Consider the following 24,962-nt stretch of genomic DNA (forward strand, 5'->3'; position numbering starts at 1 on the left):
AAATACTCCAAATGACAGGAGCAGTTTGCCCAGAATGGGAATGACTCCAAAGGCCTGGATTTGATTTTCCAGCCGACTCTCTGCGTCCATAAACCAGGTAGGAAAAAATTGACCATTTGCTATTTCCATCATATCAAGCTTTCAACTGGATTTTTGTGCTACTTATGCATTTAATAGAAGGAAATATAACCAAAGCTTTGGAGTTGGGGCTTCCAGTTCCACACCGGGTTTCCGTGTTTGGCGAGCGCACAGAGCTGCATTGCTTCCAAAGTGTCCAGACTCTTTGGGGAATTTGGAGAGGAAAGTGGGATTTGGATCCAGAGAAGACTTTGCCGTCTTCAGCCCCGGATACAAATCCACATACGATATTCAGATCGGTTTCCCGCCAAAGGCAATATGCAAGTGAAAAATCCAGATGTTACATGTGGTTATGACAAAATAATCTGGAGGACAGCATAGTTCTGAAGGTATTTGGGTACAAAATGTACCTCAAACCTGACTACTGGCATCTCTCAGCCCTCAGAACATACTAATGCTTTCTTTGAGAAAGGGAGAAGGTGTGGGAGAGTCCATGGAAGATACAATTGAAATATAATAGTATGCTAATCGGTCCATCAGTCAGTGGTATTTATTAAGCGTGTATTGTGTGCAGAGCACCGTACTCCTGCCCAGAAAGAATTTGCAATCTGGACAGGGAGACAGACATTAAAATACATTACGGATATATACATAAGTCCTGTGGGGCTGAAGGTGGGGTAAATATCAAGTGCTTAAAATGTACAGATCCAAGTGACAAAGAAAAGAGAGGAAATAGGAGAAATGAGTTTGGATGGAGAGGAAAGGGAGGATTTTAGCACTGTTGTGAAGGTAGAACTAACGGGATTTAGTGACAGGTCGAGTATGTGGGTAGAATGAGAGAGATGAGCTGAGGATAATGCCGAGGTTACATACAGTCTTGTGAGACAGGGAGAGAGTGGCGTTGGCTATAGTGATAGGAAAGGCAGCTGGGAATACAGGGTTTGGGTGGGAAGATGAGTTCTGTTTTAATAATCATTAGAGTATTTGTTAAGCACTTACTATGTGCAAGGCTCTGCACTAAGCACTGAGGTGGATACAGGCAAATCGGGTTGGACATAATTCCTGTCCTACGGGGAGCTCACAGTCTCAATCTCTGTTGTACAGAAGAGGTAACGGAGGCCCAGAGAAGTGAAGTGATTCGCCCAAGGTCACCCAGCAGACAAGTGGTGGAACTGGGTTTAGAACCCATGACCTTCTGACTCTCAAGCCCTTGCTCTATCCACTAGGCCATGTTGCTTCCCATTTAGATCTGTTCAGTTTGAGGTGCTGCAAGGCAGGAGTAAGTGCGAAACTACAGATAATTCATTTAGTTGTATTTATTGAGCACTAACTGTGTGCAGAGCACGGATCAGGGCTCTAATGGTCTCGGGTCTAAGTGACTTCACCCATGTATTTAACATAAACCTGTTTTCCCCCCAGACTCTTCTGAGTCTCTATTTGGCTGAGAATTATATGGAAAACCACATAAATTGGAAACAAAATTCAAATCCATTTCTATCTCAGTTGAGATTCCCAGCTTGATTGTACTTTATGTAGTAATTGACCCCAAGTGCTCAGAAGCAGAAAAGCAATGGCTGCTAAATGGTGGAATGGATTAGTGGTCACATTTGCCCGGAATAGCAGAAAGCTTGTGGTAACTAGAAAAGGTTTTTCATCGAGTAAGCTAACAAGATCATGGGCTTGTCTGAAATTCATTAATTTTGTGCTCCATGTTAATGGTAAAATGAAGAATTTTATAGCAGGCTTCCTAATCTACACGATTTACAGTAGGGAGTGGGAACAACTTTCCATCAGTCAGTTTTGTGTTTTTCATACCTTTGCATTACACGTATCATTCCCACTTGAATGCTTCTTACGATTTCCTAAAGATTCTGTATTTTGGTTTGTTTATTTTGGGAAATTTTTTTTTGTCATAAAGTTGCCGAATGTGGTTTATAAAGAGTTAGGGCTAAGGATTTGTCTAATTCAAACGATGTTTCTGGATTGCTAAGGGTTCTGTGATTCGAGGTCAGAGATGAAATAAAGCAAATGGCACGTGTTATTAGAGATTCAGATTGGGAAGGTACTACGTACAGATCTACCTCAAACAGCCCGTGGTTCAGCTCAGAGTAGGAACACGTGATTAGATAATTAAGTGTAACCGTGGTGTTGCCATCCTTGTGCCTCTCCGAAATGGCACGGAAGTCTTCTCTCTTTATTGACTTTATTTCCCTGGTTTTTCTCCTTTAATTGACCAATCTTATTTGAGTGCTTATTATGTACAGAGCACTGTACTAAGCACTTGGGAGAGTACAATTCAACAAAATTGGTAGACATTCCCGGCCCACAGTGAGTTTACAGTCTACAGTCTAGCTTAAAGTCTAGTCTTTCCTTTACCTTGATTTCCTCAGACCTCTCTGTATTTGGGGAGGGGGGGGGGCTGGAATTATACTTTTTTTGAGCTCAATATCCTTCCCATTCTGATGCTAAATAAATACTGAAATATTGGAAGTTCTTAGGCGGCAGAGACCTTGTATTCTCTCCTTCGTGTTAAGTGCTCGGAAGCCAGTAAACTTAATAAATATCTTTGATTAATTGCTTAAGAAAGATAGTGATTGAATCCTCGTTACTTGAGCAATGAAATCATTGCAAAATAAAGTTATATTTAGCTATATTGGGGAAAATAGAGTTTTATACCTTAAATTCTTCTTTTCAGCTTTATCAGACTTCTTTCATTAGCTTGTGCTCGTGGCATTTTCTCTTATGTTAAGATGGCTTGAAGTCTGTCTGGCTCAGGATAGAATGGGGAAGGAGAAACCAAGAATAAAAGAGAGGGAGAGTTTGCTAAGGGAAGGGCAGAACAGAGAGTCCACAGGGAGGAGAATAAGGTCCCAGATCAAACTTATTTACTGACCATTTAATAATAACAGATAATAATAATAGCAGAGTGGTAGAAACGTTCCCTGTCAACAAGGCACTTATAGCCTATCATCATTATAATAGAGCCAAATTTATTGAGCTCCAAGATTTAATGCCCTTTAGGAGGGAGGGCTCCGCCCCTAGTTTGCTGGATGACCTTGGGCAAGTCACTTCTCTGTATCTCAGTTTCCTCATCTGTAAAATGAGGATTAAATAGCTGTTCTCTCTCCCAAAGACGGAGCCAGGAACTGTGTCTAACCTGACTACTTTGCTTCTATCTTAGCATAGAGTATAGTAAGCTCTTAAATATCACAATTACCGTGATGATGGTAAAAAAGATAATTCCTTAATCCCCTCCTTGAGATGTTGCCTGAACAATCACCCATCATCCCAATCAGGCCATCCTTCCAGACCCTCCATTTCTCCTGAGGCAACTTTAAACCTTATCTATTTCCTTGCTAATGAAGTATTCATCCTCACGGTGTTTTATCTTTTAACTATTGTGTGTTATATCTCTGTCCGCTTATCTTTCCAATTGGAGTAAAAACTCCTCACTCTGCTCTTGTCCTTCTCTTTTATGTTCCCGAGTATTTATTTGGGGCTCAAAAATGCTGCCGGTGATGAGGATAATGGAGGTGGAGAGGCTAATACGGCTCAAAGATTGTCACAGAGAGGGAGGAGAAGGAAGCAAGAACCGGACCTGAAAAATTCTCAGTCTGGTTGTTTGGTATCTAGATATGAAATCGAGTGGATTTACTGCCTTCTTGCATCTGAGCATAAAAAAACCTCCCATTGTTAAATCTTTAAAAAATCAGGCTGTCTTTGTAATAGTGAGAATGTATTCAAGGATTCTTGATGGGGAGAACAAAAGGTTACAACCTTGTTTATCTTCTCTCTTTCATCATGATTCTTTCCCTCTCTGATGGCAATATTAGCTGCAGTTCCTCCTAAAGGTTCTTGCAATTATTCTTTCTTTCTTTGTGTTGACCCAGCCGAGCCTGACAAGCTTGGAATCAAAGTCCTACAGCTGATTATGTATTGATTCTTAGGTGTGGGTGCCTGAGAACTTTTTGGTTTCTACATGCTCTCTCCAAATAACTTTAGTGAAACCCTTTCAGGGTAATCTTTCACGTTCTGGTTTCTCCAAATCATCATAGTGTGTCTATTGTTGAACAGCATAATTCCTGTTCTATTCTCAAGTCTTCCCATTGTTTTCTCTGTCTTCAGAGTGTGTCTGCCCTACTTTCCCCTTTTCCTTCTCTGCTGTATTAATAGTAATAAATACAATTATTTTCACTATTATTATTAAGTACTTACTGTGTGCCAGCCACTGTTCTAAGTGCTGGGGAAGATGTGAGATAATCAGGTCAGATATGGTCCTTGTCTCATACAAGGCTCCCTGTGGAAGTAGGAGGAAGAACACGTATTGAAGCCCCATTTTACAGACGAGGAGACTGAAGTGATTTGACCAAGGTCACACAGCAGGCAAGTAGTAAAGCCGGGATTAGAACCCAGGTCCTCTGACTCCCAACCCCATGCTCTTCCACTAGGCCGTGCTCTTCTCTGCTTCTCTGTGAGAACTGTGATTTGCAGCAGTTTTCTTCAGTGAGGAACAGGGATTGTTCAGTAGCATATTTCAGGTGACAGTCAGCCAGGAGCAGGGCAGAATGGTGAATGCCAGAAAGAATTTTGTACCTTCTTTGCCAGCACAGGGTCAATGAATAGTATTTATTTAGCACTTATCTCATGCGGAGCACTGCATTACATTCTCGGCAGAGTAGAGTTAATAGACACAATCCCTGCTCTCGAGGAGTTTTTTTTTAATGGGATTTATTAAGCGCTTACTATTTGTCAGGCACTGTATTAAGTGCTGAGGTAGATACAAGATAATCGGGCGGGACACAGTCCCTGTCATACAAAGTGCTCACCCTCTTAATCACCATTTTGCAGGTGAGGTAACTGAAGGACAGAGAAGGTAAATTACTTGGCCAAGGCCACACGGCAGACAAATAGTAGAGCTGGGATTAGAACCCAGGTCCTCCGACTCTCAGACCCGTGCTCTTTCCATTAGGCCACGCTGTGAGACTCAGGCCCCCGGCCATCATTTCGGTCAGACGAGATGACCTTTGGGTAATTTGGGACCCTCAGGGGAGCCAGCTTTAGGACACAGACCCCTTGCAAGGACCCAGCCTGGGTCAAATCAATGAGATTCATTGAGCACTTACTGTGTGCAAAGCACTGTACTAAGGGCTTGGGAGAGTACAGTACAATAGAGTTAATAGATGTGGTTCCTGCCCACGAGGAGCTTACAGTCTTAGGGGGAAAAAGACATTAAAATAAATTACAGATGAGGGAAATAAAAATATAAGGAAACATACAGGAGGGCCATATCGAAGTGTTTAAGGGATAAAACAGCCAATTGGCCGTCTATCAGCCAATCTTTGTATTTATCATCCCTCCCAGTGGGTCCCAGTTGATTGTAAGCACTTTCAGGGCAGGAAGGGCTATTCCCTTTTGCATAGTCCCCAAGCACCTTGGCCCACAGTAACACCGTGGGCATTTAGATGCTGCTGACACTGCAGAGTCAGAGGCATTTGAGCCCCTACAATGTCACCGACGTATCCCATCTGGGCAACTCCCAGCAGGTGAAGATGGTGCGGAGGTCCAGAGCTGCTCAGGGGCCTTCTGGAGTTCTCGTAAGCTTCCGATAAGCTCGAGCTCTCCCTCCCTTCCTCGCCAGGCTTTCGCCACGTTCTCTTCCCCCCAACCCCCCTTCCCAACCAGGGCACCTCGGGTAGACCAGCTGGCCCGTAATGCATCAAGGAGAGCACCTGCCTGCCTGCCGAGGGTCAGGATGTGGCACTGAGCATTGCAGGAGCGCGGCCGCTGCCGAGAAAAATGGGGATGATTTTTAGGAAATTGTACATTTCACCCCAGTCCGCTTGAACTGTTCGGGTCTGAGGATGGAGAAGCATCTTCTCCGACTACAGTGCCTTTGATTTTCCGCAGACATTTATCCGGCTGCCTCTAAATGAGTTTTTATTACAGGATAGGAGTCATTATGTGGTTGAAGGCCAGGATCTTAGGGTTAACTAAAAGGGCATGGCTATAAATAACACATTAGCAAAAAACAAATTCCAGTTGAAAGCAAGCAGGTTCAGGTGCTGGTTTTCTCCCAGCAGATGATGGATATGCTAGGTAAACAGACACTGCATCGAAGCCCCAGAGCCTTTCCTTACTCACATTCTACCCAATTTTTCCCTTTGTGGCTTCTTTTTCTTCAGGTTCCCCCCCACCCTCCCTTCTTTTTCTTCTTCTGTCTGCCCACCATCCAAAACACAATCCCAACTAGGTTCTGTCTGAATGCAAATACAGTCTTTTTCAGCGTGATGAGGAGAACCAGTTTAGTGGGGGCTACATTTACTGTCTTCGGGCGAAACAGTGGTCGCTGTGAAACATGCTGAGAAAGAGCACTGTGATCTAGCAGAAAGAGCACGGGGCTGGAAGTGTGGAGGCCTGGGTTCTGACCCCAGTGGCCCGACTTACCTGCTTTGTGACTGAGCAGTGCACACCTTACTTCTCTGAGGTTCAGCCTCTTCATCTGAAAATAGGGATTAAATATCTGTCCTCCCTCCTCTTTGGACTGTGAATTGTGTATGTGACAGGGACTGTGTCTGATTTGATTGTACTATGCCTATCTCAGAAGTTAGTATGGTGGTTGACATGTAGATAACAGCAAATACCACAGTTTTTCTCATTTAAAATGTGCAGGTAAACATTTTCCCTGGCCAACTGCCAGGACTTGGAAGGCTGCCAACCACCAGTTTTCATCTCCTTAGGTACAGCCGACCGACCGGGGGGGGGGTTAGATAGAAGGGGGAGGACTGAAGACTTGCAAGCCCTGGGTGCTGAGCTCTGCCCTCCTTAATCCCTCTGGGTAATCTAGGACTGGGCACCAATACTGAAGTTCAGCGGTCCCGCGTCGTACAAAGCGAAGTCCCTCAGACCGGCCAGTAACGCAGAAAGGCACATCTCCTGTTTGGACGCCCTCCCGATCTTCACAGCTAAATTCTCAACTTTTCCGTAAGCTTTTCTCCAAATAACGAGTTACTATTAGAATGGCAGGCTTTGGTATGGATTAGGCCTGAAGGTGTCAGGGATCCGATAGGATGATTTAGATCATAATATTTGTGGAATTTGGTTTTACTATGTGCCAAGCACTGTACTAAGCTCTGGGGAAGATGGAAGATGATCAGGTGGGTCCTCATTGGGAGGATCCTCATCAGCCTTGCAGGCATTTTATTTTTTTATTTTTGTTTTATGGTATTTGTTAACCTTACCCAATCTCTCCTGTACCCCAGCTAACTGGTTTAGTCAGGCATATCTCTCTCCCATCCTCTCCCCAAAAGCCTTTCCCGACTAAGCCTACCCCACTTCAGGCACCCATAAGTCTCCCCTGACTTTCATCCTTTCCGTTTCTTCAGGTCCTTAGCTAACTGTTTTTAATGTATTTATGATTCTGTCTCAAGGTTTCCATATACACTTAGCTGTGTCTGTCCTGTTTTCCCCAGCCAGACTGAAGACTTCTCGAGGGCAGGGAATGTGACTTTTACTTCATTTGTAGGGTGACCGTGTTAAGCTGGCCGGCCTGTTTCTTTAAGAAATCTCCCCAGTTCTTTGTACTGGGCGTAGGACACGGTGGTTTTCAAAAAGCAGTCACTGATTACGGGTCTTGTAGTAAGTAGGTAGCAAGAGAAGGAGTTGGGAATGAAAAGAAATCACTTGAGTTTCTCTGTATCGCCTTGCTTTTGTAAATTTTTGAGTGCTCCTGGCTATACCATTTAAGTTTTAAAATACTAGACACAATCACCCATTAAAAGGAACCTATTGCTTATCTTTTAAGTATTTATTTTGAATTGAAACAACATTTTGTTCTTTAAAAATGGCATAGACTTTTTAGATGGAAAGGCCTAAATTGCATAAAATCTTGAGTCTGGGGCTCCTGAGCAGGCCACTATCTGCTTTTCCTCTGAAGCAAATTGGAACTTCTGCGGTTAATTTAAATAGTGGATTTATATTTAGTAAGCCTACCCAGAAGCACAAGAGAAACCATCACATTTAAAACAAGGAAAATTTTTTGTACAGTGTCATCCCATTCTTTCCAGTAAGGACCAGAGAATTTGGCCTAACGTGCTTAAGCTATTCCTAGAGGACAGACATCCTCTTCTAACATTTAGGGATAATGTGTTTACTAAACTACAGCTATCCGGTAAAGACTCCTACTAGCAAGCATTTGAGCATTCCATAAAGAATCCACTTTCCTCACAAGTGGGGGGCTGACGGTTACAACACCTTTTCGGATTGCAAAGATCTGAGTGGAGGAAGCCATCAGTCTCTTGGCAAGCTAGAGATATTTCTTCATTCCATTTGCACAAGGAATCAGATAAATGAAACTCTCTCAGCCAAAGGTGGGGTTGTATTGCAAGCGGCGGGGGGTTTTGAAAGAACCTGGTGAGAGAGGATCGATGACCACAGATTCTGTCATTATAAGATTTGTTTATGTTTCGACTTTGCTTCTGAAACGAACCTCGGACCCTTCAGACAGTTGGGATGGAAGAAACTGTCCAAAAATGACTAGCGGGGAGGAGATTATTTTACGGTCCAGAATGCGAACAGGCAATAATACACTGTCTTACGCTCTCCTTGCATAGAAAAATATTTATCATAGGAATGAACTACCATCATGAGAGAAATTGCATTTGTTTTAATTGAAAAAGATAGCTAAAAAGTTTCTTCTGTGGGTTATTGCAACAGTACAAGAATACAAGATGCTTCAGTTTATTAAAAAATCTCAAACAAATTGTGAAAGCAAAAGCAGGCTACAAAACACAAGGTTCCTCTATAGCCTTTCCCTCGTTTAATCATGTTACAGGTTGGTGAGCCACAGTTGTTAAATGCTAGAAAGTATAACTCAGCATGGGCTTATATCATTTTAAACATCCACCCCCACCCCGCCCAAGCACTATGCAAAATATATATATTTGTATAGTATCCTGCCTTCAAGTATCACAATCTGGTTGTCACGTAATCTTCGTGAACGATTGTCTCCGAGATCTTCAGGTCAGCGTCTCTGTTACCGTCTCCTTCCTGGTCCGGATTCTCCTTAACTGGGTCTGGCTCTGCGGCTTTAACCATCAGCTCCTCTGGCTCCAATAGGCAAGGAGTCCCGCCCCCCTGTAAATCCACCGTCTCTGGGTTATCTCGCTTAGCGTCCGTCGACACGCTCCGCTCGGCGAGTCCGGCGAGGCTTAATTCACATTTCACGGCCAAGTCTTCTGCTTCCAGTTGAGTGTTTTTCTCACATTGTTGGTCGGCCTGTTGGCGGGAGACTTCTTCGGAAACAGAGTAGATTTTATTCGCCTGTGCCTCTCCAGAGTTGGGTTTGGAGCGTCTGTGAAACAACCCGAAGTGCTTGATGTCCGTTACGAAGTTCACTTTCTTTTGTTTCTCCTTGGCGGTCTCGGGACCCAGCAGGGCCGATCCGTTGCTTATAGGGTGTGTCTCCGAGGCGATGGCGGCTGACCTTGGGTGAATCAGGCTGGTTATGTCGAAAAGGCTGAAATTCTTTTTATTGGCTGCCTTACCACCACCACCGCCGTCACTTCTGTCATCAGGATCCAGGGGATTCAGAGGTTCCTTAACGACCTTGGAGGGTTGGAGAGTTGCCAGTTTGTTTCCTTTTAATAATCCGAGGACTTCAAAGCGAAAGCTAGAAATGTCTTGTTTTAACTCCTAAAATCAGAAGGGGCGTGGGGAGAAGTCAAAGTTAAAAGGCTGTAAGTAATATATAGTCATGTGAAGGCCCACGCTTTGGGATTTTAACAAACAGGGGTCTTTCATTGATTGAACCCACTCAACGGCATGTGCGCGCACGCCACATTCTAAACCGAGGCTAGCTGTGAGAGGCGGAGTCGGCATCGGAAGCCCGTCACCGACTTTGTGACCACTCTTAATTTCACCTGATGTTTTTCTCTGTGGTGATATCTGGGGATGATAGGGGGTTTAACAAGATCATCGAGTGAATTCTTCACCTTAAATGGGAATAGGATGGCCTAATAGAAGGAGCACGGGCCTGGGAGTCGGAGGGCCTGGTTTCTAACCCCGGTTCTGCCAATTTTTTTTTTTTGCTCTGGGACCTTGGGCAAGTCACTTAACTTATCTATGCCTCAACTGTAAAATGGGGATTTGATACCCCCTCTTCCTCTTACTTAGACTTTGAGTTTCATATAGGACAGGGGCAGTGTCCAACCTGATTAACTTGTATCTATCTTCCCCAGGGCTTAGGACAGTACTTGACAAATAGTAAGCGCTTAATAAATACCGTAATAATGTTTTCTGTGCAACTTGCTGAAACGATGGCTTTAAGGCAGCATACTTTCAATTTGGAAAATAACACATCAGAACAACCGGATAGAGAGAATTCTAGTTTGATTTGGGACCTGATTTTCAGAGCAGTTTTTTTCCACATTAGTAACGCCGGTTGGTAGTTTGGGGCCGAGCTAAAAATAAATACTTCCGGATGATCGGATGTGTATTTTCCATTCATCCACGTTTCCCATAATGTATAATTAAAACCTGATTCTACACCCCTGAATTTCAGCAGGTCTGGAATACCTCTCTAGAGTCCGGGGCAAGGTGTGCCTCTCCTCTCTCGGCTCTGGACTGCTGGGGCATTATTTCAGGTGAGTGAATATTTCTACACTCTCGTGGTTTTCCGAAAAAGGACCAGAGGCCTGTTCTCTAGCCCCTCCTATAAAACGAGTTTAGGCCAGTGCAGTCGGGTGACCGTTCATCTGGTTTTACACCAGTCAGTCCGCCTTTCGGCTAGTCCGCTCCCCATTCAGTTTGCCTTGGGCTGCTGTGGCTCGGGATGGCTTTGAAATACCCAAGGAGCGTTTTCATTTCAAGTGTCCAGCCTCCTTCCATCGCCCAGAAGCTGTGGTGGCCACGGGAGCCCGGAAGGCTGGGGAACAGCCTCGAGGGAGGTCGGGGGGCCGGTTAGGGAATCCTGAAGAAAAATCTCTAGATTTGGGTGGATCCAGATGGACACGGTTATACGTAACTGTCCAACTTCAGTCCAGTAAGCTGCGCACCATTAAAACACATGAGATGCAGCTCTGAATCCAAGTTTTGTTTTTTGGTGTGCCCTCCCTGCTCCTCCTACTAGATGGCAAAATTTCCTCTCAAGTGAGGGAAGGCAGGGGGAAGGCAGGCTTCCGGGTCCTCGGCCACTCCCGCTCCAGAATCCCACCCTCCCGGGGTGCCCTGATCCTAGTGTGGGCGGGAGTGGGAGGGTCAAGGGAAGAGAGGGAAGGGGCCCCAGTGTTAAGGCTGGATGAGAGGGAGGATCACGGGTGCAGACATGGTGTGGTACACCTAGAAATGGACAGTGTGAACCTTGCACTGAAAGCAGAGTCAGGTCCGAAAACCTCATAGCCTAAGTCCCCTCTGACACACAGGCTAGAGGTTGCGGGTTCCTGTTGGGCTCAAAAAAAAAAGACCCCAAACAAGAGCCTCTCTGAAATCCTCTCTGGTATCAACTGCAGGGAAAAAAAAACAGAAAGAAAAAACATACTTTTGGAATAGCCTGTTGGAGGTCTGGTAGGACTCACGGCCCGAGGTTGTTTTGTTTTGTTTCAAATGGTATTTGTTAAGCGCTTACTGTGTTCCAGGCACTGTTTCAAGCGCTGGGGCAGATTCAAGGTAGTCAGGTTGGACACAGTCCGTGTCCCACATGAAGCTTACAGTGGTAATCCCCAATTTTACAGATGAGGTAACAGGCACAGAGAAATTAAATTACAGGACTTGCCCAAGGTCACACAGCAGACAAGTGGCAGAGCCAGAATCAGAACCCAGGTCCTTCTGACTCCCAGGCCTCTGCTACTAGAATGCTGCTCGTATTCTCTCCCAATCAGGGACACCAAAGGGTGCTTGGTAGGGCCATATGATGGTCGCCTCTCTTGACATCCCCCTCCTGTCCCCAACTTTTCACCGAATTAACGTATCACAGACCTATAATGCATGTCTCATGTGGCTTCTTGACCCTTGAAGCGTCCCTAACCTTTCTCCCCTAGCAACCTATTTAGGATCTTCCCTACATGAATTTATCTAAAGCCCTGTTGAACCTACTGATATTTTTTTCCCCTTCCCCTACCCAACATCCTGTTACCTTAAAGTTTTCTTCTGTCAGGCCTTCTTCAGTTTTGGCATCGCGAATCATTGCCGCAACATATCTCTTCACGAGGTTCCTCATAACTTCCTAAGAGGTTTAAAAACAGATATTTGTTCTGGCATGAGGTACCTAGGCATTGCTTCTGTTCAAGCAGCTATCAAATATGACTAAGTTGGTTGTGGGTAGGGAACGTGCCTACCAAGTCTGTGGAGCCCTCCCTGGCGTTCAGTACAGTGTTCTGACATTGCTTGAGTCCTCAAACTGCCGGAAAAAAACATTTCACCCCCTCACCTGGTATTGGTGATGTCTCCTCAAATTGTCAGCCGCTCGCCTCTGAAAAGGAAATAACATTTTTAAAAATTTGAATCACCTCTTTCCCTGCAAGAGTTCATTATGATTAAAACCCGAGAATGTGTCTACTATTACATCAAAATAAAAAAGGATCACAAAGCCAAGGAAGACTCCACACCTATGTTAAAGGCTATCTGTCAGGGTACGAATAGCTTAACATGCAAAGTTGGAAACCCGACAGTGCACGTTAAAGATGGAGAGATCTTTTTTAATCTGTTTTAAATGAGAGCTAAAGGGGTGTTGCTCCTCAAATAGATGGGGAGGGAAATCTGGTAGTTGATAATGGCCAAAAGTGCATGTTCCACTCAAACGAGTGGAAAGTGAACTGGGCACTGGGACACCAAGTTGGAACAGGAAAAGTGTTGATGGTCCCAGGACCTTCTGGGTACTAAAGTACTCTTGTTCATGAGAAGGATGATTTTTTTTTTCCAGCAAGGCATGCAAATCTAACCCACTCCATGCCTGGGAAAATACAGTCTAGACAATACCAGGAGGAAGCTTGTCTTATTGGAAGGTATACTGCAAAGGGCCAAAGACATTATCTTCGGGAGGACCGGGTAGGTTAGATTTTCTCCCCATGGTCAAAAAGGCATCTGGGCTCCTAGATTAGCAGCTGTGAGTAATACACAGGGCCCAGCTCCTCCTAACAGCGGAGCCATCTAGTCACAGTGTTTGACATTGTTTTTCCTCATCGGATTTCGATCCTATAATCTCTCATTGTCTTTGACCCTTCGTCAGTTTCACTGAATCGCTTGTCAGTATTTGACAGCAGAAACCCTAGAGCAATCATGTATAAATCGACGCCGAGAGCAAGTGTAATCATGGATCATTTTACACTGAGCCACCAGATGGAGGCATCTGACTTCCCGATGGAATCCAGGGCAGTCGGCAAACGCGTAACAACCAGTAACTTTTACTTTTCGAGCTTTACAGGGGTATTTGCGTAAACCCAAACATAGCAACTAATCCAAAAGTCACGCCGCTTTTCTTGGGGTTATTTCAGCAGATGAACAGGCTCTTATCCTCAACTATAAATGTGAACTTAAAGTAGAGAAAAAATGATGTATCTCCCCTGTCGGCCTTTACGATTATGGAGCTTTAAAATGGATTTCACTCAGACATACAGACTGGCTTTGCTTTTTCAATTTGCGGGGCCGGGGGGAAGATACCCTAAACACAGAGGAGTTGAAGGGTCATGACTTGATTAAAAAAAAACTATACAGTAAAAAGATGACATAATCTGAGATGATAAATGAATACACGAATCATCCTGGCCAACCACTTCAATCTTTTTACGGTCAGAGGTTTGCCCTCTCCCATACAGATGCTCCACTCACAGGACTTCTGTTTTTAGTCTGATTATTTTTTTCCTTCACACAAGAAAAACGTGACCATTAAGCTTCCTTCAGGACCAGCTTCGTTTTTCCGGGAAAAGAAAATTTAGAATTCCAAATAGCTTGACCCAGAGAGCCTACCTTCAATCGCTTTATTTTGGTCTAGTTTTTGCCAACAAAAGCTGTTGATGGGCCAGGAGGGTAATACTACAAACTATTTTCAGTCACACTGCACTGTCGGTCCACAGGATTTCAGGGAAGAATCAGATGGTAAACATCTATCGACCACAGACATCTTACAAAATCCCTCTGCCAAAATGCCTTCCCCTTTATACCCATCCCCAGCACCTGTGCGGATCCCTATTTTCAATTGTATGTTCAATTATTTTGATTTCCCTAGTTTGACAATGTTTTTATGCTTTTCTTTCCCCATCAGAGGGAGCTTCTTACAATCAGGGAGCACGTCTTGAGCTTCTACTGTACTTTCCCAACCACGAAGAAGAGTGCGTCACACTGGACGGGAGGTCAGTAATAATGATAATAGTGTGGTATTTGTTAAGCACTATGTGTCAGGCGCTGTACTAAGCACTGGGGTGGACACAAGCAAATCGGGTTGGACACAGTCCCTGGCCCACATGGGGCTTACAGTCCCAATCCCCGTTTTACAGATGAGGTAACCGAGACCCAGAGAAATGAAGTGACTTACCCAAGGCCCCACAGCAGACCAGTGGTGGCGGAGCCAGGATTAGAATTTATGACCTCCTGACTCCCAGGCCCGGGCTCTAGCCACTGCACCATGCTTATCACTACTCTAGTCTGACCCTAACTTCACCGAGTCTCTCCCAAACGCCCTTCATCACCTTCCCTCCCATCCCCAAAGCCATGGCTCCCCACTGCTTTGGTCACCTTATCGAAGATTCCCTGCTGGCCTGCCTAATGTTTTCATTTCTGAACATTCACCACCATTAACTGGCTTTGTCTTTCCGGGCTCTCTCTCTAGAACTCCCAGCTAGGCAAAGCAGGATAAGGCCCTGTGTCCCACAGCTGAAAGCAAGCTGAGAGAAGCCTGAAATAAATGGATTGAGCCCTGGTCGTTTGGCAGGGTGAGAGGTCAGCTATCCTAAGATTTTTAGTGGAGGAATTCAAAACTGTCTTTCTGCAGGGAAACATTTTTAGTCTTTTATGAGACACGGTCAGCTGGAACGTGACCTGTGGATTTGGAAGAAAAGGGGGAAAGCACTGGGTATTTAAGGGACAGGAGTTGGGGAATGTGTTTGCACACACTGGAAGATTTTTATGATCATCATGGGTGAGGCTGAATTATTCTAATTCTCACCTCCCTCCCGGCGGTTTCTCTGCCTACCTTGCGATTTACACAGAGTGCAGGGAGCTGTCCTCAGGGCAGGGAGGACACTCTTGGTCAGAGAGCCACTCTCTAGATTGGAAGCTCGGGGTTGCCCGTGTGGGGTGGGGAAAAGGAGGGGGTTGAAAGGTGAAATCGACTTCATTTCTGCCCCTTTGGGCTCCTGCCTGATCCTGGGTGGCAAGATGAAAGGCGTCTCTTCAATCTGCAGCTGTCAGGCTATCGGGTGGACTCCTGACAGGGTCTCGGGAGCCTTTCTGGAATGGGGTGGGGATGACGCACTCAGGTAACACCCCGTCCAGAAGACGGGGGTGCAGTTGCCCAACTGCAGGGACTGTTGCCCCGCTCAGTGTGAGTGACTAAGAGAAATGATCTGCTAGCTACCGGGACGGTACCACCGCCCCCCCCAACCCCAGCAAGAACCCTAGGTGATCGAGACCCCAAAAGGGAATAAATGGGGGTAGCGAAGGGCTACCGGCCAAGAAGAGAGCGGAGCCACGCCGATCGGCGAAACGGCGGTCTAGCCTCACTCACCCCTATGGTTCCAAAGCTTTCGGGTTTCCGCCTCATCTTCTTCTTGCACAGGTGCCTCCACGTCCACCTGAGAAAGTACCACAGCGACTTGGGGCTCGGGATGACGTTGAAGGGAGTGGGCAGGGTCCCTCCTTCCTCAAAGTAACTCATCCACAGCTTGGTTCGGGCAAACTTCCATTCGATGTCCGCGTGATCCTAGACCCAAGAAGACGACGTCAGCTGACCAACCGCCCGCCGAACCAGGTGAGAGCAGCCCGGCACGGCTTCTCGGGACCCCCCGACCCGACACGGGTCCGGGACCGCTGGGGGGGGAAAAGAAGCCCGGCCGTCTCCCCGCGACGGCAGTCTAAACATTTCAGACGATGGCTTTACGCCCGCTGGAAGGCCGAGCGCTCTTGTCCCTCTCCGTCCTCCTTCGGCGCGGTCGAGAACTAAAATAATTGAATATCGAAAGAGCGTCGGGGATTTGTCATCGACGCCAGAAACGGCAGCGTCAGAGGGCAAATCCGGCAGCCCCGGCTCACTCCCTCTGGGGCCTGGCCCCACGATCCCTTGCGGCCCGAGACGCCACCCCCCACGATGCCGGCGAGGTTGTCTCAGACCCCCCCGGGCCTGTAGAGGTAAATGGCAAGACGCGATAAGACCGCATACTGGTATGTAGAGAACCCAATCCCTATTGCACGACCCTTTTAAACCGACTGCAATCCAGGCAATTCGTGAAAATTCAGTTCCTGATTTCTGTAATAGCACTAACCAAACCTTGCTCTCCTGTCCTCTTCTCCGTCTGAAATCAGACAAATCTGTGTCTTGAAAATAACTGCCCCGGACAATCCATTACTTGGTTGCTGATGTTTCCAAGTGATGCAGTCTTACTGATTCCCCAGTGAACCTAGCCTTCATTCAAGAAATAAAGGGCTTTATCGGTAGAGACTTGGGCTCGGCGAAGTGGCATCCCAAATGGTCGGGGCCAATTGCTCTGATTGTATTGCATCTATTCCATTGCTTAGTACAGTGCTTGGCACCTAAGAGGTGCTTAACAAATATTTTCTTTTTTTTAATGATATTTAAGTACTTAGTAGGTGCCGGGCACTTTACTAAAGAAGCTAATCGTGTTGGACACGGTCCGTATCCCACTTAGAGCTCAGAGTCATAATCCCCATTTTAGAGATGAGGTAACTGAGGCCCAGAGAAGGGAAGTCACGTGCCCAAGACCACCCAGCAGACGAGTGGGTGCCGAAATTAGAACCCAGGTCCTCCCTCGTCTACTAAGCCACGCCGCATTATTAGGCCTAATACTGTCATCCTTGTTATTATAATTAATAATACAAGCCTCTCCGTCAGCAGTGTCATCTTCAAAAACAAAAGACGGATGTATTATACACATTTCCCTTTAAAGTGCAGCCAATCACTTTGGCGTGAGTGTCCATCCTAGATAGCTAAGGGCCCGTGTTCCAAGAGGGCTACTGCGATGTTGTCGCGGAAATCTCTGGGGTCCGGAAGCTTAGCGTGGAGCCATCTGTGGGCTATATTGGCCACGTCGCCGACAACACCTATCTCTGGGAAAGGTCCTTAAATCACTTGGGGTGTTTTCGCTCGGGGCACTGCTGTTGACTGCATAGCCGGCCAGTTCACAGACAACAGGCATCATCTTCCTTCCTGGACCACTTTTGTGTTTTCATCATCAATCATCATCCTGACACTCCAAGGCACAGAGGTGCTTTTCTTAAGTAATCTTTAGTTTTCATTTGGTTGAAGACCAAAAGCAGCAGGGCCTAGTGGAAAGAGCGTGGCTCCGGGAGTCGGAAGACCTGGGTTCTAATCCCCATTCTGCCAATTCCTTGCTGTGTGACCTTGGGCAAGTCACTTTACTCCTCTGGGCCTCGGTTTCCTCAGCTGTAATACGGGGATTCAATACCTGTTCTCCCTTGTACTTCAGACTGAGCGCCCCATGTGGGACAGGGGCTGTCCGACCTGACTGTCTTGTACCTAGCCCAGCGCTTAGAACAGTGTTTGACACATAGTAAGCACTTAAATACCACAAAACAAACAACAAAAGTTAGAATTTTGACAGACCCTTGTCCTTTCGCTATGCTTTTGTCTGCCCGTGTACCGTTTTCCTCATCTGACAGACTGACACAGATCTATGAAAATCCTAGCCAAGCCATGTGGAACCGTGACATTCTGGGAGACTTCCGGTAGGGGTGTCGCGGACTCAATTCCATTTACGAGCTATACGTTAGACAGATTTTTCGCCAGAGGCGGGTCCGAATCAGAAAACTAGTCTGGCTTCAGTGTAATTGAGGATGCTAGTGTACATCTGAATGCTTCTCATTTAAATAATTCTCAGAATATTATGGGAGCACAACAGTGAATTCAAGGCTGCACCATAATTGTAATTCCATATGGAGAAAATTATGCAAACTTATGGGTCAGACTCCCTCAGTGAGTGAAATACATTGTTTCAAGAGGCATAAATCTGCCCAACAACAGAACGTGCCATAACCCCTTCCTTGGTTTCTTTTTTTCGGTCACAGGTGGATCCAGCAGCTAACCTGTTCGAAATTCATCCTCTGCCAACAACACAGGTATCGGCGGGCGGGCGCTTGCGGAGCACCGGCGGTCTCGATTTCCTACCCTCCTCTCGTTCCTTTGAGCTCCTGATGGCTCCGGTTCTGCTGCCGCCTCCAATCTTTCTAGGCCACATTCTGTTTTCAGCCAAACTGGCGCGGGCCCTCACATGGAGACAGTAGACTCGATCGAGATAGATACGCACTTTAAGCAAAACCCCAAGGCTCCCTGCTTGATGATGTTAACTGCAAGTAACCGTCAGCTCTGGCTCCTGCCGTGCCCAAGCCCACCTGTTCGCGTTTTTTGGCTCAATTTTAACTTGACTGGGGACAAGAAAGTCACCGTGTTCCTCTCCGGGCTTTCTCTTTACAGCTGCCGCGTGCCAATCCTTAACTGCAGAGATGCACAGAGTTCACTTTGGTTTCTCCCGGAAGCCTCTGGGTTTCTCTGTTACCAAAAGCCCACTGAGATTCCTGAAAGAGGTTTGGCTGAAAAGGCCTATGAAACCATTAGTCATTTTTGTGCCTTACCGTTCCCCTTCTCCTCGCACGGCACATAACTGCGTTCGGATTTTCCCCGCCAGCGTCGATTCGCTCATCTTTCAAAAGCGTCGATTAACCGGCCCAGAAAGCACAGAAAGGATAGGCCTTTTATTTTCTAGAATGGTGCTGAAAGAGGTTGGGGGGGGAGGGGGAGTGGGAGTGATATAGAAAGTAATACAAGTAAGAAAAGACTCACAGCAATCAGCTGGTAGGAGTTATTCATCATGGCAATGAGCATGTTGAGCAGAACAACCAGCGAGATGACGTTATAGGTTCCAAACATGGTAGCGCCGACGAACTCGGTAAATTCGTGCTGGGCTTTGACATTGGTCACGTACAGGTTGATGAGCCCAAATATAGACCAAAAGAGGGACTGCAGTGTTTCGAATAACCTGGAAAAACAAAGGCGAAAACATCCCCTCAGTAATAATCGGTGCGACTGCCAGAACCAATCCTCGGGGGGGGGGGGGGGGGGGGGGGGTGTTTTCTAGTTTGAGCTGTTTATTAACCACACTTTGAATCTAATGTATTAAAGTTCCTGGCTGGACAAAGCTACGGACTTTCTTCGCATGGATGATTTTAAATTATTTCGATATCAAGACCAGTGTGCTCGTACAATCTGTGATGGAAAAATAGATTATTTCTAAAACCATCATCTTGTTTCAGTCCTTTAATCCAGCAGAAAGACTCTGTCTCCTCTGGCTCGGTACATCACTTCTGAGCCTTCGCAAGGGGTTAGCACAGCCTCCTCAGGCCCCCAAGGCAGCAGATGAACCCTGTACGGAAACCAGATGACTCCCTCTTTCAGAGCAATGACTGGAAACCCACATCAGGAGTGATGACTCGCCCCTCCACCCAGACGTCCTCCTTTCCAAGCAACTAAGGGTACGGTCATACTCACTCCGGTTCTTTGCAAGGGAGAGCAAGATCTCGGTGACCCTCGAAGGACTGTCCGCCCGTCCCTCGCCGTAGCGGGCCTACCTGATACAGCCCGCTTTGCGGCCACCAGTCTTCCAGAAAATCCTTTTTTTCCACCCTCCCCCTTCTAACCCCATCCCTTGCCGTGCCCTCCCTTAACCGTTTAAATCTCGGTCCTCCCGGACTCGGTCATAAAGGACCCACGGGCAAGGAAGGGAGCCGCGGGCCAGCTAAAAACCAAACACGCGACGGACAGGTCTGAGGTGGGGGTGGGGAAGCGCAGAGCCGAGGGAGGGGACGCGGCAGGTGAAGGAGATAGACCGACCCGGGGCACAGGTGGCAGTGCCCTGATGATTTGGGTTTGGCCAGCCCGCGAGGGCAAGGAAGCCACCCAGTTGCCGGGGATCCAGCCTCCCTCTGCTTCTCCCTATTTCCTGCCATCGGTGGAGCTTCGCTTCCCGAGTGGCCGAGGCTTGTGCTGGGGACGGCGCTCCGCACACAGTAAGCGCTCAGTAAATACGATCCATCGTCTGAGGCCACTGGGGAAAGCCACCCCGGGCTTTCGGTGACCCGTCCTCTCTCTCCCCAAGGGGGAAGAACTGGCCTCAAAATCGCAGGCACCTCTCAAAGTTCTTAAGATGGGACCCATTTGATGGAGGAAAAACCAAAGTCCCCACCAACCTGGGGGCTTGATGTTTCTTTAGCTCAGATAAGCAGGATTTGGCAAGTTTTCCCCTTAAGAGACTGTTGGTAAGAGAGCGACTCGCCCGGTTACTTTTTGAGGATAACCTGCTCCGTGGTTCGTCATCTGTTACCTGCCAAGATGTGGACCGGTTAAAATACCTTCATCTGTCTAGCCCAAAAGCAATTAATTCTCCAGGCCAAGAGCCAAACTGAATCTTTAGAGGTTCACTGAATGCTCTGGTGGACTTCAATAGCGGTGTGGTTTAAACTTGAAGCCGTCCTGATCTTCCTTGTGTAGTACTGCGCCCTCTCTATGCTGATACATGATCTGAAATGCAATTTATCTATTTAGTTATATTAATGTCTGTCTCCCCCTCTAGACTGTGAGCTGACTGTGGGAAGCAATGTGCCTGTTTGTTGTTATAGCGTACTCTCCCATGGCTTAGTACAGTACTTTGCACACAGTAAGCGCTCAATAAATACGACTGAATGAATGAATTTACCTTCTCCCCAAATACAGGAGATTTTACATTCCCCAACAGTCGGGTAGGGATACGACTTAACATATGAGGCCCACCAAAGCCGAAAATCTCCCAAGTATAATTTCATGGATGTCTCTAAAATTGTCCATAAAACTCAGGAGCAGTGTCATCGTGCTGGTTGGGAGAGAAATCTCTATTTTCTGTCCTGAAAAGAGTTCTGTCTGACACAGTAAAGTTCAAAAGCTTTCTGCAAAACATTCACTCTGGTGCCTTCTCCGACTTTAAAGCCGAAGGAAGTCCGAGACGACCTCTCACATCATCTCGATAGTTCAGGTCTTCCCAATTTCTGCTTCCCTTTCAACAGTATGAAGCAACCCTAACTTCATATTTGTCGTTTGGGGCAGAATCAGGCCCCTAGAGAATCAAGCCTCCCCCAGTCATCAATGGACTGAACTGCCATTCTTTCAAGAGGATGGTTCCCCTACAATACAGATTTTCCTTTCCCTTCCAGAGGCTGAGTCGCCCGCACACTGGAAGCCGTCGCAGGCCAGGAAGTGACTTCATTAAGGCATCCGGACCTCGGGTGAGAGGGCCAGTGGAAACTACCGAGTCACAGTGCCGGTGCCTATTCTGAGCAAAACAGCTCTTTAAGGCTACACTTACCAACCTCCTAATACAGTGCTCTGCATACAGTAAGCGCGCAATACAACTGACTGACTCCACTTCCCTTTGGTGATATCTGGCTCAACGAGCAATCGCCGGGTGACGCTAAACAGCCAGTGAGAGCTTCAGGAATACATCTTACTCCGTGTCCCTTGAGACCGAAATGGGGGGGGGGGGGGAGCCAAGAAATATCTGACGTTGAAAGTGACACCCCAGATACACAAATCACAAGTCCTATTAAAAGAAAGGTGAGCGGCTTGAAGTCATTTGTCGTTTGATTCGCAGTGTAAGCCAACACTTCAAGAATTCACCCACGACTATTCTGACCAAATTCTTTGGTGCTCAGCCACTGGTTACTAGCCAAAAAATATCCGAGCCCGTTACGGTCTTTCCAATTAAATGTGGGTGCCCGCCTAAGAAAGGAGTTTCAGCTCTGCAGCATCTCTAGAAAACTTGGCACCGCAAAGCGCCAGGTACGGAAAAAAAATGGCAAAAATCGGAAATCTATGAGAGTTTTTAAAGACTCATTTTAGGACTGTCAGACACACAAGGCCTGTGACAGATGGAACGAAATTGCTTTTCTTTCATCGATACCCAAGTAACCTTGCACTACGATCTATCAACCGTGCCAAGGTTTTCTTAAGGTTTCAAAGCTTCGGCGTCGTTCCTTACTAATCTTTAAGAGGTCAGGCTAGAGAAATGGCTTCCTCCAGTCGTCTCCGAAACCGATACAGACACGGATACGATAGTTTTTCAAGTCAAGGGGACCCTTATACGGCCCAACTGACGGTGGGGGTTTTTAACCTTATTTACCGCCCTGCGCATAGGTCGGTTTTACCGATAACCACCTCCGCCCCGTTCTCGATACGCATCCGTCGACGGCGGGAACCGATACCCGGGATGGATTCTCCAAAGATAAATAGAAAGAAAGGGCCGACTTACGTGGAAAACGCATTATTCTGCTTTTCGCACCGAATTCCTTTGCAGTTATTTAGGCCACCTGTTTCATAATAGAAGTACAACTGGTTGAGGCCATTGGCAAAAGCTAGCAACACGAGACAGTATATGAATAGAAACTTCAAAATGTCCAGTAACATTCGTCCTAGAGAGATCTGCAGAGGTCCCAGGTGAGAATTTGCAGTGAACAATGAGATCAGGCGCAGGGAACTGAAGATGTTTGCAATAGCAAATAAAGCCTCAGCTACCAGGGTGGGGTGCCACATGTCCCACTCATCCCGTTTGAGCCTCTGACTATACTGGAGAAAATACAAAATCAGAAAAGAGAGAGTTAAATTTTGGGGTGAGGGGGGGCGGTTCCATGTAAAGCACAGCACTTCATCTGCCTGATATAGCGGATCCGGTTTAAGTTCCCAAAGCACGACCCTCTGGCTTTATCCCTTCTCTTAGAGATCCCGTTAGATTAGAAGGTCCTCGAGAGCGGGGATTGCGTCTACTTTCTCTTCTGTCCTCCCTCAAGGGCTTCGTCGCTGGGCTCTGCACAGAGTAAGCGCTCAACAAATACCGTTGGTCAACCCGGCGGGTCTCCCCTTCAATTTATCAAAAACGGCAGGTGGCTCGAAGGAACTCGGGCTCAGTGGGAATTCACCTGGACCGAAAACGGTTTAGGCCACCCCGTTCCTACCCTCGGTGGGGTCAGAACCCACAACTCTATTTACCCTTCTTGTTTTTGTTGTTCTGGTCCCGACTTCAATTTTTCTAATTCTCTGACGAACATACAATTGGGCCTGTTTTCCTTAACTACGACACTAGGGGGGCAGTGTGGTCTAGCGGAAAGAGGACGAGCCTGGGAGTCAGAGGACCTGGGTTCTAATCCCCGTTCCGCCCCGTGTCTTCTGTGTGACCTTGGGCAAGTCACTTCGGTTCTCTATGCCTTATTACTTTCCTCGTCTGTAGAAGGAGCATTAAATCCTCCTGCTTCCTACCTAGACTGTGAGCCCCATAGGGAACAGGGACTATGTTCCCCCCGATTATCTTGTATCTAAGCCCTCAACAAATACCATTATTATTATTATTATTATTATTATTATTATTTGCTTGTATCTACCCCGGGACGTAGAATAGTGCTCGGCACATAGTAGGCACTTAATACCATAATTATTATTAACAACAATAATAATAATAGTGTATTTGTTAAGCGCTTACTATGTGCCTAGCACTGTACTGAACTCCGAGGTGGATACAAGCAAATCAGTTTGGACACATCCCCTGTCCTACATGGGGCTCGCAGTCTCAATCCCCAGATTACGGATGAGATAACGGAGGCCCAGAGAAGTAAAGTGACTTTTCCAAGGTCACACAATAGACGAGGTAGAGCCGGGAGTAGAACCCATGACCTTCTGACTCCCAGGCCTGTGCTCTATCCACTGTGGTATGCTGCTTCCCCAATTAATGATTAACTATTAATCATTATGATTATTGTTTGCTTGTATCCACCCCAGTTCTTACAGTACTCTGCACAAAGTAAGCACTTAACAGATATGATTATTATATTTATTTATTTATCTGTGCTTATTACAGTGCTTGGCACAAAGTAAGCATTTAATAAATATACTACTCCTAATAATAACAGTGACACAGGCATGCTCCAAGTTAGATGGAGTTCACGGTTGAGACCCCACAGAGGGAAGTCAATATTAGATTGCAATAGTAGAGAAGTAGTGTGCTGGGAGGCAAAAGGACCTGAGTCCTAATCCCGGCTCTGCCACGTACCTGCTGCGTAACCATGGACAAGTCACTTAACTGCTCTGTGCCACAGTTCCCTCATCTGTAAAACAGGGATTAAGACTGTGAGCCCCATGTGGGACGGGGACTGTGTCCAACCTGATTAGCTTGTATCTACCCCAGTGCTTGGAACAGGGCTTGTCACAAAGTAAGTGCTTAACAAATGCCATCATCATCATCATCTACTCCAGTGCTTGGTATAGTGCCTGGCATAGGGTAATATAATAATAATTATGGTATTTGTTAGGCGCTTACTGTGTGCCAGGCGTAGTAATCACTACATAAATGTCATTAAAAAATAGACTACCGAGCCACAGGTACAGTCGATATTAGAAAATCCATACAGCCAGTGCTAGTTTTTACAACTTTCAGGCTAAGCTTGGCCATGAGACCAGTGACCGCACTGACCCGACTCGATTGTAAGCTAACTGTGGGCAGCGACCCCCATTTACAGACAACATTCAACCAACTGCACTGTACTTTACCAAGCACTTAGGACAGTGCTCTGCACACTGTAAGCGCTCAATATATACCATGGGTTGACTGATTGAACACAGTGCTCTGAACGCCAAC

At 46.5% G+C, this 24,962-nt stretch overlaps 1 protein-coding gene and 1 long non-coding RNA gene across 7 annotated transcripts in view; one reads left to right on the forward strand and one right to left on the reverse strand.

The window, feature by feature from the left end:
* Positions 1–21,904, forward strand: part of LOC103170456 — a 52,482-nt gene extending 30,578 nt beyond the window's left edge. The window contains exons 3-8 of the long non-coding RNA XR_486179.3: positions 10,640–10,718; positions 14,330–14,417; positions 15,842–16,033; positions 18,325–18,375; positions 19,567–19,785; positions 21,496–21,904. This is a non-coding gene — a long non-coding RNA (uncharacterized LOC103170456). The remainder of the gene's footprint in view (positions 1–10,639; positions 10,719–14,329; positions 14,418–15,841; positions 16,034–18,324; positions 18,376–19,566; positions 19,786–21,495) is intronic.
* Positions 8,680–24,962, reverse strand: part of TRPC4 (transient receptor potential cation channel subfamily C member 4) — a 115,043-nt gene continuing 98,760 nt past the window's right edge. For all 6 annotated transcript variants that reach the window (XM_007668543.4, XM_007668545.4, XM_029047969.2 and 3 more), the window contains 6 exons: positions 22,590–22,903; positions 19,097–19,292; positions 15,791–15,985; positions 12,500–12,541; positions 12,206–12,295; positions 8,680–9,768 (listed from right to left, as the gene is read on the reverse strand). In XM_007668543.4, coding sequence (XP_007666733.2) covers positions 9,043–9,768; positions 12,206–12,295; positions 12,500–12,541; positions 15,791–15,985; positions 19,097–19,292; positions 22,590–22,903 — 1,563 coding nt within the window. In that variant the 3' untranslated portion in view covers positions 8,680–9,042. The remainder of the gene's footprint in view (positions 9,769–12,205; positions 12,296–12,499; positions 12,542–15,790; positions 15,986–19,096; positions 19,293–22,589; positions 22,904–24,962) is intronic.

Source organism: Ornithorhynchus anatinus, chromosome 20, assembly GCF_004115215.2.
Source record: "Ornithorhynchus anatinus isolate Pmale09 chromosome 20, mOrnAna1.pri.v4, whole genome shotgun sequence".
NCBI lineage: Eukaryota > Metazoa > Chordata > Mammalia > Monotremata > Ornithorhynchidae > Ornithorhynchus > Ornithorhynchus anatinus.